This window comes from Anabrus simplex, chromosome 3 (genome assembly GCF_040414725.1).
Source record: "Anabrus simplex isolate iqAnaSimp1 chromosome 3, ASM4041472v1, whole genome shotgun sequence".
Classification (NCBI taxonomy): domain Eukaryota; kingdom Metazoa; phylum Arthropoda; class Insecta; order Orthoptera; family Tettigoniidae; genus Anabrus; species Anabrus simplex.
This window is the reverse complement of record NC_090267.1, coordinates 84,890,634-84,903,787: the sequence shown is the minus strand read 5'-3', so window position 1 is coordinate 84,903,787 and position 13,154 is coordinate 84,890,634. Positions and strand designations below refer to the sequence as shown.

The following is a 13,154-nucleotide window of genomic DNA, read 5'->3' as shown; positions in this document are numbered from 1 at the left end:
TGGTTATAAAGCTTGTATGATCTGGTTCAGTTCTTTTATAGTAAATAGAGTCTGAAAGTAGTTTCTCTCATGAAGAGCATCTCTAGTCATTTATGACTTCTTGTTCTTCACAGCAAATTTTCCATTATGGAGCAGGTTAGCAATAACTTGAGAAAAGTTTTCTTTCGAAACTGAGGGGTCTTCACTCAGATTCTTCAGAGTGGTTCATACATGCCTGCTATTCTGTTTCATGTCAAGAATTTCCACCAGATTACACCATCTCTTCTTCCTGTCTTCAGATATTGCATTTATAAATATTTCTCTAGCCTTGGGGGTGCCCTTTTAGAAAGAACATTGAGATACAGTTCCTGACAATAATCTAGAAGTGGTTTATTGTTTGCTATCAGACTATGGGTATAACTAATTCTGCATCCTCTTGGATTATACGTTTTCTATCTCCTCTGGCAAGTTTACAAACGAATTGTGATTTTCTGGTGTATGAGGAATTCAGTGAGCAATATCAAGATCTTTTTTTTTTATTGCAACTGGCTTTCTTGAAATGTAACCTTCTTTTGAACTGAATATTTTCTGGTTTCAAACCTACAAGTTATAAACTATGATTAAACAACAAAATCACTTCAAAGACTCACAATAAATTGTCATGTAACTTCAACAGACAAAAACACCAAAAAAAAAAAAAAAAGTAACCATTGAAACATACACACACAGCAACAATCTCCACAAATAAAATATGCTCAAACTCAAAAACTCACCAGAGCAAGGTTACCCTTAGCTCGTTCAGGTTCCTGGGTGCAAACACCCAGTCGGCAATGAACATATATGATGCGAAGAATCCCATAATCTCGACTTATGTGGAAACTAAAGCTACCATGTTGGCCAACGGGCGTAAGCTGGACTGATAGATCCAAAGGACATGTGTTGCGCAACAGAACCACCTGTTGACCTCCCTGATGTGGATTTGAAACATTTGACAGCCAACAATTTTCTGTAACCACCTGCACTGGTACCACTGAAAACATCAATCCAATTAACACCTCAAATGCAATATACATCATTTATATATAATAGTCTTGCTTACAAGATCTATTCATTAACAACATTTTACAAAAGACCATCCCTTGAAATTGCAATAATACTAACTTGTGATAATTTGTCAAACAGTTAAACAATTCATGTACAGGGTAATTTTTCTTTTTTTACTAGGGGCTTTACGTCGCACCGACACAGATGGGTCTTATGGCGACGATGGGATAGGAAAGGCCTAGGAGTTGGAAGGAAGCGGCCGTGGCCTTAATTAAGGTACAGCCCCAGCATTTGCCTGGTGTGAAAATAGGAAACCACGGAAAACCATCTTCATGGCTGCCGATAGTGGGATTCGAGCCTACTATCTCCCGGATGCAAGCTCACAGCCGCGTGTCTCTACGCGCACGGCCAACTCGCCCGGTGCAGGGTAATTTTCATTACTTCTTAACCCTTAACTTTCATATGTCAAGATATATTCTGACACCTTTTGTTCTCATATCTCAAAACTCTTCCAATGTATGCTTGAGTGTGACTTGATAAAATGATGATTCTTTTAAGAACAAAACATATCATTCTTTGTTCAATAGTGTTTTTTTTATTCCTTGTTTAATAGTGTGTTTTTTGCAGGTATGTTACAGTGAATATTTTTTTACTGGAGTTGTGTGCTCGATAGAGTGAAAAGCTTTCGAGTTGCATTTCTTTGGAGTGGGTCATGTGTTTAAAGATGAATGCAAGTGTTGCAGTTTGAGCCATTTATGGTCGGTCCTTAGATGGTACCCAGTACAGACATAATTACTCATATCAGCAATGATAAAGATTTCGTGGAAGCTATGTTTTGAATCAAACTCCATGAAAGACGCATCATGAGGAAATAAATGGAGATGTATTCAAAGACTGTTAATATTTTCTCTCATATGAACCCAATTCACCTTACAATTTGGTTAGAATTAAGAAATGGCCAAACTAATTGCAGAAATACATAAATATAATTAAGTATTTGGACAGGAAGGGAATCCCTTACAAACCAAAGAGCATCAAGTTTGAACTACTTTAATGCCATTCTCCAGCAGGTTAAGGACATCATGCAGCGTATCGGGTAGATGATATCGCATTGTAATTGTGAAGGCAAGTTTTAAGATTATCCCATATCACTGCTCTTTGAATCCCATTGAAAGTGTGTGAAGCCAAGCAAAGGACCAAAGGCAGAGGAAAGAAAATTGTTGCTGGGAGGGATTGAATTAGTGACTCCTCAAACATTGAGAAATGTGTGTATAACATCGAGATGGAAAAAAAAATAATGTGGGGCATAGAACGGCTAAGGATGCCATCGAACAGATCGTAATAATTGCAAACGACTCTGACAGTGATTACGATGCTACGAATGGAACTGAGCACCTAACCTATCTTTCTTCCAGCGATTAAAGTAGTACTGTATTTCACCGTACAATAGTCGCACTTTTTATGCCAAATTTTTTTTTTTAAATAGTAGGGTGCGACCATTATATGAAGAATATTTTAATACCAGTACTTGTATTACTGAAAACAAAATGTATAACTAAATTGTATTTTATACAAGTTTAAGGTGCATGTAATAATACTGTATATACATCAAAATACAAGCTTTACAGAAACCAAATGGGAGCATCACTAGGGAAGACACAGAAATAAGAGAAATTATGAAATTGTACTTTGAGAATTTATACAATGGTATAAAGAAGGACTCCAGTCCTAATGCACAGATTCAGTCAAACTGCAGTGGTAATATATCCGAAGAAACGCCATCAACTTGGAGTGAAGTAGAATCAGCCCTTAAAAGTATGCGCAACGAACGAGCTACTGGCTTTGATGAACTAAGTGCAGACATGATTAAAGCTGCTGGCCCACAAGGAATTCAATGGCTATACAGGGTGATAAGGGCAATATGGAAGGATAAAATAATACCAGATGACTGGAAAAAGGGAATTATAGTTCCCCTGTTCAAGAAAGGAAGTAAAAAAAAGTTCAGCAGCTATAGAGGGATTACCTTACTGTCCTATGGTTAAAAAATATTTAAGAAGATTCTTGAGAAAATATTAAGGAAAATTATTAAACCCCAAGTGCAAGAAGAGTAATATGGATTAAGGAAAGATAGATCAACTATAGACCTCATATTCACAATGAAAATATTAGTAAAGCACTGGGAGAAAGATTGTAACTTGACATTTCTGTTCAAAATCAAATCAAATCAAAATCTCTTTATTTGCAAATGAGGTGTCTACCTCAGTGGCAAATGGTACACTAAAATACATTATTGTCAAGCACTAAATATTAAATTAACAAGAGAAGAAAATTTTCCTATAATACAATATTATACAATTTACGCTAACAATGTTTTCTATTAAACACACAGCTCATCCTTAATAAATTTATATTGTTTACAAAATTCTACTTATAATATCTCCTGTACTACTTACAAATATAGTCAACTGATATACAGTATGTGGAATTACTTCAAATGATACTATACAACTGGTATACGATTAATATTTACATTGCATTATTTACTTTTTTTTTTTTTACCCGTTCTGGAACCTAAGTAGCATAACGACCTGCTGTGTCTTAACCAGAGCCCCTTTTGCCACCACTTTTCAGAGTTCCTGAAGGGCCTTCACAGCTACCGTAGCGGTCCCAGGGCCCTCGAAGTCCCCACTGTACTTCACCCCTACAGGCAGTCCCCTACTTTGGCTGTCCAAACTCCTTAGACCAAGGGATGGAATTAATTTATTAACACACATTTTTTTAATTTACAATAACCTGCACTGGTCGAATGCCCTCTAACACTTCATTTATTTTCTCTGTTGCTGTTTATTCTCTTCTTGAATATCTGTACAGATTTTGGAAAAGGATCAAACACTACCCTGGGTAAACTGCTCCACTCCTTCACACCCTTCCCAATGAATGAAAATTTACCCCAATCGCTTCTGCTAAAATTCCTTCTAATTTTATATTTGTGGTCAGTCCTGCCGATATAATTATTTTCTAACTGAAGCCTCTCACGGATATCTCCCCATGCTTCTTCTCTTATATAGGCTCTATATAATCCTATAAGTCTAGTTTTCTCCCTTCTCTTACTTAGAGTTTCCCACCCAAGTTCCTCTAACATTTCTGATACACTACTCTTTCTCCTGAAATCCCCTGTTAAAAATCTTGCTGCTTTCCTCTGCACACTATCTATTTCTTTTATTAGGTATTCTTGGTGAGGATCCCAAACACTGTTTGCATATTCCAATAACGGACGAACCATACTCAAGTAACTTTTTTCTTTTAATTTTTTGTTGCATCCTTTAAGTAGCCTCATTATGACATGTAACGATCTGTATGCTTTCCCAACAATGTCATCAACATGACCCTTCCAGTGCAAATTACTTTCAAATCTCACACCTAAGTATTTGCACTTGCCATCTTTTGGGATAGCTACCTCATCCAAAGTATATTCAAATTCAGTTTTAAAGCTCCTGTTTGTAAAAGTTGTAACAGTTGATTTGTCTCCATTAACCTTCATATTATTTTCTTCAACCCATTGTTGGATACTTTCAAGGTCCCTTTGTAATTCTGAACAATCCTCAATGTTGTTTATTTCCCTATAAACAATTATGTCATCTGCATACAATCTTATTTTTGATGTTATATTGTTCCCTAAATCCTTTGCGTATATTAAGAAAAGTAACGGACCGATTATTGCAATTGTGCAATTCCCTTCCAAATTTTCTCTTCCTGAGATACATTATTTCCTACTTTGACTTTCTGAACCCTTGAATTTAGAAATGTTTTTATCCAACGTGTAACCCTTACGTCCAATCCTATTCCCTCCAATTTCTTTAATAATATTCCATGTTCCACTCTATCAAAGGCTTTGGAAAGATCTATGACTATGCAATCTGACCTCCTGAATCCAATTGATCTGATATGTCCTGCTGAAATCCCACCAGTTGTGCCTCACAAGAAAATTTCTTTCTAAATCCATACTGGCTCCTCATGAACCAATTTTTATCATCACATATCCCTCTGATGTACTTTGATATTAAACTCTCCAGTATTTTACAAACTATACTGGTCAGGCTGATTGGTCTGTAGTAGTTCTCTGGTTTCCTTTTATCACCCTTTCCTTTATAAATTGGTATTATTATAGATTCCTTCCATTCCTTTGGTATTACACTATTATTTATGACATAGTCAAAGAGAAATTTTAAATAAGGCACTATGTACCACCCCGTTGTCTTTAATATCTCCCCAGTAATTTGATCACTTCCTGCTGCTTTTCCTTGCTGAAGCAGTTGGATTTCTCTGAAAATATCTTCATTTGTGAATGAGAAGCTTCTTGTTTCCCTCTGTGTCTCTCCCTCTCTATCATCTGTTTCAGTTTCCAACTCTTGACAATCATCTACTGAATCTCTAAACTCCCTACTAAATAGGTTTGCTTTCTCAGTATGTTGAATAGTGTTCAAGTGTTCACCCCCTTCTCCCACCATTGTAGGAATTTGGATTCCTTTTCCTTTTTGATTCCTGATATATGAATACAGCTTTCTCCATTTCCCTTTGTGGTCGTTACCCTCTTGAAGTATGCCATTCATATAATTCTCTTTTGCTTCCTTTTTCACTCTGTTCAGTTCCCTCATTAGCTGTTTTCTAGTTTCTCTACTCTGCCTACCCTCTTTGATTTTCCTGTTTACTATTCTACATTTTCTTTTTAATTTTCTTATTTCCCTTGTATAATAAACAGGGTCTGAGGTCATTTTACCCTTCTTAACAGGTACAAATCTCTTCTCTCCTTCCCAAATGATTCCTTTAAATTTAGCCCAAAGTGTATCCACGTTACTCCCTTCACTTATCCAACAACTGAATTGTGATTTAAGGTAAGTCCCACATTCATCAACTTTAGTTTTTCTGTACAATTTCTTGTCTTGTGTAACCCTCTTATTAAGCCTTTTTGGTACGAGTCCTACATCCATTATTACAGCCTTATTGGTCTCCTATTCCTTCAATTACCTCAGTTTTATAAACAATTTCCCATGGTTTAACCAAGAATACTAGACATCGAAAAAGCATTCGATAGTGTCCCTAGAACAAGTATATGGGAGTGTCTTAAAAAGAAGAATGTATCTATGGAACTCATTCAGAGAAAAAAATGTTTTATGAAGACTGCTACAGCTGTGTTCAAGTACGAAATGGATATTCAGATTGGTTCCAGACATCTAGAGGAGTGCAACAAGGCAGTGAGTGCCCTTTCACCATTACTATTCATCACCATCATGGATGAAATTTTAAAAGAAGTGAAGCATAACATCAACATGGATCTTACAGCATTTGCTTTTGCAGATTAGACAGTTATCTGGGGAAATAGTGAGATGCAAGTCCAGGAAAGGCTGAACGTCTGGAATGATCATCTGAAAAAATATGGACTGAAAGTAAGTGCTACAAAAACTGCTACAATGTCTGTTAATAGACAGAGAAGTGAAGATAATATAATGCTGGAGGGTGTACACTTGGAAACAGTAAACCCGTATCAGTACCTTGGATGCATAATATCAAGTGACAACAGAATACAGCTTGAATGAAATAACCGTATTCAGAAATCCAGTCAATTCTATCAGCAAGTTTGATATCTGCTCTGGAATAAACAAGTGCCACTAAGATCAAAACAAACTCTGTTTCGAACATACCTTGTTCCTACATTGACTTATGGTTGGAAACATGCACAACTACCAAAAAGGATGACAGCAGACTTCCGGCTTCAGAAATGAAGTTTCTAAGAAGCATGCTTTCAAAAGACTAGGAAAGACAAAGTAAGAAGTGAGAAGATTAGAGAACAAGCGGGAATAAATCAGTCCCTGAAGGTGACCATAAGTAGGGGACATTTGCAATGGTTTGGTCACATCAAACGAATGAAAGAAAGAAGAATTGCAAAACAATAGTTGCATACTTAGATTGCTCGAAAGAGACCTATTGGAAGACCTAGGAGGAGATGGCTGGGCTAAGTGAAGGTAGATATCACATCCAAAGGAATCAACTGGGATGAAGTCTCGAAGGAGCAGTGGTACAAGAATAGACTAAAATGGAGAACGTTCGTAAACCACACCCGAGAAACTGGAGAGGAAACTTCATGATGATGATGATGATGATGATGATGATGCATCAAAATAATTAAAATAGTCCAAATCAAAATTCATAATTTATTTGCAGAAGTTCTGCGAACGTTTCTCCTATCTGACAAAAAAAATGAACTTATTACATTAATTGTCATTAATCGGAGCATTAAAGTTAAAATATTACATACATACATACATTATCATCATAGACTGTTATGCCTTTCAGCGTTCAGTCTGCGAGCCTCTGAGAATTTACTAAACGTCGCCACAATCCTCGATTTGCAACTAGTGTTGTGGCCTCATTTAGATCTTAACCTCTTATTTTTAAATCGTTGGAAACAGAGTCTAATCATTATCGTCTTGGTCTCCCTCTACTTCTCTTACCCTCTGTAGCAGAGTCCATTATTCTCCTAGGTAACCTATCTTCCTCCATTCGTCTCACATGACCCCGCCACTGAAGCCAGTTTATGCGTACAGCTTCATCCAGCAAGTTCATTCCTAAATTAGCCTTTATCTCCTCATTCTGAGTACCCTCCTGCCATTGTTCCCACCAGTTTGTACCAGCAATCATTCTTGCTACTTTCATGTCTGTTACTTCTAACTTATGAATAAGACATCCTGAGTTCACCCAGCTTTCGCTCCCATAAAGCAAAGTTGGTCTGAAAACAGACCGATGTAAAGATAGTTTCGTCTGGGAGCTGACTTCCTTCGTACAGAATACTGCTGATCGCAACTGCGAGCTCACTGCATTAGCTTTACTACACCTTGATTCAATCTCACTTACTATATTACCATCCTGGGAGAACACACAACCTAAATACTTGAAATTATCGACCTGTTCTAGCTTTGTATCACCAATCTGACATTTAATTCTGTTAAATTTCTTACCTACTGACATCAATTTAGTCTTCGAGAGGCTAATTTTCATATCATACTCATTGCACCTATTTTCAAGTTCCAAGATAGACTGCAGGCTTTCGGCACAGTCTGCCATTAAGACCAAGTCGTCAGCATAGGCCAAACTGCTTACTACATTTCCACCTAACTGAATCCCTCCCTGCCATTTTATACCTTTCGGCAGATGATCTATGTAAACTACGAACAGCAAAGGTGAAAGATTACAGCCTTGTCTAACCCCTGTAAGTACCCTGAACCAAGAACTCATTCTACTATCAATTCTCACTGAAGCCCAATTGTCAACATAAATTTTACACTAGCAAAAAATTATCGCCTTATTGCAAAATACGGACTTCTCGGTAAACAATTTACTCAAAATCTTCTGTGTCACTATCGTAGGTTTTGGTATCTGATATGTCGTCCTCACCGCTGCTCATTGCTCATACCAGTATCAGATTCTTCGTCGTTCTGCCATACTGTGTCATCTTTGGATCCATCTAATACATTCGAAACCCAAGTCTTTTTGAAGTTCTTGAAGACTAGTTCAGGTGCTATAACGTCCCAACTCTTCATTGCCCACGAGCATAATAAGTTGAAGGATGGTCACCGGGATTGACTACCTGTCTTATTTTTCATTGAGAAGTTGCTTCACTTAATTCACAAGGTGACCTCGGAATCTATCTAAAATAAGCAGAGCTGGCTCTTTCAGTAGTGCACCGGGTCTTCTATCCCACACAGTTTTAACTAAGTTCTAAAACCATCCTGCTGTTTGGTTGCACTCATACACAAATTGCACGGGGAGACTGTATTTGCTTAGGCATCGTTATCCTCGTCAAAATTATGTAAGGCGGCAAGTTTATTCCATCTGCTGTAATGGCAAGCATTGCCATGCATCATAATTTCTCACTACCGCTGTTTTCATTAACACACTCCATGATCCTTATAGTGCAATAGTGCTGTTGCGAGGCATGCGGTATCGAAAAAGACTAGAGCCTGATCAGCATTACTGATTTGAGAAAATAAGTATGAATTTTTATGGTGCAAACTTAAGACAAATCGGTGAAAATTTGCAATTTTGTCCATGTAATCAGCAGGCAATCTTTGACATAGTGTTGTTCTCCTTCACACCAACAGATTGTGTCATCGGATGAACCTCATGCCAACCCATTACTCACCTTAAACTGAGTTATGGGAACGTTGTGTTCGTGCACTACCTTCCGTGCCTTCATTTGTAACATTTCACGTGATACACTGCGGCCAATGTTACGTATTTCATTGACGTACTCAAACACTTTCGAACACTTTCGGACACTTTCCTGTTTCTGGACATCTAAATGTGCGTCCAGAATAGTTTGTATTTTTTAGCCTCTTTTAATTTCTGCCAGTCACGCACCATGTTTCCACTCACTGAAAATTTTCTTTCTACAGCTGTTACTGTGCTGTTCAGCGAAGACAATTACCTTTAGCTTGAAGCGCGCAGAAAAATTTCTGTAATTATCTATAATTAGAAATATATGCTTCACGTATTAATGTGCTGCTATGTAAATTAATGTCTGTAACTGTACCGTATAATTGTATTCAAAACAAAATATTTCTACAAACATCCCGTAAACAAAATAAAACTTAAATTCGCACACACACACACACACACACACACACACACACACACACACACATTTACAGTAATCAAGTCACGTAAAAACCCGCTGGGCTGAGTGGCTCAGACGGTTGATTCGCTGGCCTTCTGATCTCAACTTGGCAGGTTCAAGGCTGGCTCAGTCCTGTGGCATCTGAAGGTGTTCAAATACGTCAGCCTTGTGTTGGTAGATTTACTGGCACATAAAAGAACTCCTGGCGGACTAAATTCTGGAACGCTACATCTCCAAAAACTTTAAAAGTAGTTAGTGGGACGTAAAGCCTATAATATTATTACATACATAAACACACACACATTTGTACGTTCCAGAGCAGTCGATACTTCCTCGAGAGTACCTAATAAACGAACAAAAAAAAAAAAGGAAAAACCTACATGCTCCCAAACATCGAGATGTCCACTAGAGATGAAGTACAAGGGTTGCAAGCAGAGGTGTACCTATTCGTAAATTTCACAGTACCAGAACATTCGATTATGTATTATAGTAGACCACAAGAACATGACAATGTTATGAAAAAAGCATGCATTCATTCCGATGTTTATCACTGATAAGAGCAAATATTAACTTTCTTTTCTCATGAATTAGATTCTCTATTGCTTATTTTGTCACCGTTCACCTGCGCATTCCAATACCAGTGCATCCATGGTTGCAAGGCTTTGAAAGCCGTACCAGAAAACAAGTGTGTGCAGTGCCAGTATTTCCAGGCGACGTTGCCAATAAACAATAACTTACAGCCCTACGTACTTCAAATGAGAGCTCATGATATACAGTTCAAAAATATTAGGGGAACATGTTTTGTAACATCTGGTATGAGAACGTTAATTTGGCAGATGGATTTCAATGGTCGTAGAGGATACCTCGATACCTTAGCTACTCAGGGTATGTCAAATCAAAGTTATACTCCATTTGTACGCGTAGCCAGTCATTAACCTGTCAGGTGACCCCTCAAAACAAAGTGAATAGCGGTACGTCTGTGTGACGTTGTGAGGTATACAGACTACTGCGGTTATTTGAGCATGTTGTACGTAAACCAGCACATCCCACGAGAAATCTTAACGAGGTTCAAGTCGCAAGGGCCGCCACTTTGATTCAGGAAGGATGGACTTTTAGTCATGCTGCTGTGGATCTCATGTCTATTGTGGAATCGCTACAATGAGACAGGCCAGTACACAAGGAGGGTTTCACAAGGTCGTGGATGCATGAAAACCCACAGAATGACCAAAATCTGACCATCTGTGCACTGCAGTGTCGTTCAGCAACTGCCAGAGAACTGCAACAAGACCTCAGAAGGGTCTCTGGAGTCAAGGTGTCTGACCAGCCAGTAAGGAACAGGTTAAGGGAAATGTCCTTACGATACAAACGTCCTGTTCGAGTGCCCTGTTTAATGCAGCAACATCGCGCAGCTCGCATTCTGTTTGCCCGAACCCACATCAGCTGGCAACTTACCAATGTGTTGTTCACAGACGAGTCCAGATTTCCCCTGACACAACGTGATGGACGTTAGCATGTATGGAGACGCCGTGGTGAGCAGTACGTGCCAAATGTTGTCCTGGAAGGCGACCAATTTGGACAAGGTTTTGTGATGGTGTGGGGTGGCATCAGTATTGATGGCCGTACGGATCTTGTTGTCGCCCATGAAAATCTTAGCACTGCGGGGTACATCGAGCAGATACTGCTACGGCATGTGCTGGTTGCTGCATACGGTGTTGGCCCTGAATTCGTACTCATGCACGACAATGCAAGGGCTCATGTAGCGCGCATCACCAGAGCTGTCTTTCGAGAACTGGACATTCAAGAGACGGAATGGCCTCGAACCAGCTCTCATTGAAGAATGGGACCTGATACCCCAATGTGACCTCCATCGACTTATACGGAGCATGCCGCGTAGGTGCCAAGCAGTGATAAATGCTCATGGAGGACATACACCATACTGAAGCTCCATTTACTGAAGCTTCCATTTACCAACTGTGATAAAAATCCACCTTGGATCACTTTTTTTTTTCGCCCCTATTTGGATATTTTTGTTTCTGTTCTGAAAATGAACGCGAATCCATGTATACTTCAAGGGTAAAGAATATAGGTTTAGTTGGTAATATACCTGAGTGTGAGGTATTGTTTTGTGGAGCATGGCATATGTTCAAAAACATGTTCCCCTAATTTTCTTGAACTATGTATGTCACTGGTGAATAAATTGTACACTGTCTCGCGACCACATTGTCAAACGACCAATAATCCATGCGTCATATGTATATTGGTATTTATTTATTTATTTATTTATTTATTCATTCATTCATTTATTCATTTCTTCTTCTTCTTCTTCTTCTTCTTCTTCTTCTTCTTCTTTGTCGTCGTTTAAGCCTACTGAGGACCATGGGGCTCGTATCTACTCTTCAGTAAAGTTGTTGCTTTCTTCTTCTTCCTCCAATACTCCTTCATTTGCTGACTATGAGCCAGCTTTCTCTCTTCTGTCCACTCAGTTCCTGTAATCTTCTTACTTGTAAAGGACGTTGGGAAAACACCATGTCAGATGGCTTGAGGGAACAGTATTCGGTCATGAGTTTGTCCCAGTGGGATACCTAGTTGTTCCATATCCGACTTAACTGACATGATCCATTTGTTCTTAGAAGCCTTGCCTCTTCCTGTTTCTGTGAATTAATTAATTAATTAATTTATTTATTTATTTATTTATTTATTTATTTATTTATTTATTTATTTATTTATTTATTCATTCATTCATTCATTTATTTACTTATTTATACATTGCAAACATTACTGTGTTGTCAAATTACCAATAAGCCATTTACGTATTTAAATTGTGCATTCATATGCAACTTTCATCACAGTTCCGTTTACCTTTTAAACAGACTGATGAACAAAATCTGAATGTGCGATGACTATGCGGTGAAATTTTTAAAGCCGATTCTTGGATTGAAAATAAAAATTGGGACAATTACGAGGTGGTGATGATTATGCGGTGAAATATGCTAAGTTCATTAATCTTCAGAATTACTGAATATCTCGTTGATTCATTCTGGTGATTGTTTAAATGTATTGTTTTCATAACATGTTAATTACAGTGATTTGAACTATCCATCAGTCTCACTATTTCTTGACTGATGTTTTAATGTGAGTAGTACCTACTGCAATGTGCATGTGGCCGGAGTTATTATCGTTGACACCAAGGTCATTTCAGATAGGGTTTTTGATGTTTTCTTTGCCCCAAATAATTTGTCTCTCTGGTTAGCTACACCATTAACAAATCATACACGGCTGCACTTCGTATTTACAACTTGCTGCTCTCACTCCACTTTCTACAACATGAAGGATGGAAGAATGTCGTAAAACTTGTTCTCTTGCTCATTTCCACTCTTCATTATGTAGTGGACGCCTCCTAATTACACACTACTCACAGCCATGAAGGATGCAGATCTCAGAAGCTAGAAGGAATCTAGGG

The 13,154-nt window shown here is 38.1% G+C and overlaps 1 protein-coding gene across 1 annotated transcript in view; it reads right to left on the bottom strand.

Annotated features, from left to right (window-relative positions):
• The window catches only part of LOC136866665 (transforming growth factor beta receptor type 3), a 310,806-nt gene that overhangs the window by 153,576 nt on the left and 144,076 nt on the right, over positions 1-13,154 (bottom strand). The window contains exon 12 of the mRNA XM_068227001.1: positions 753-1,009. Coding sequence (XP_068083102.1) covers positions 753-1,009 — 257 coding nt within the window. The remainder of the gene's footprint in view (positions 1-752; positions 1,010-13,154) is intronic.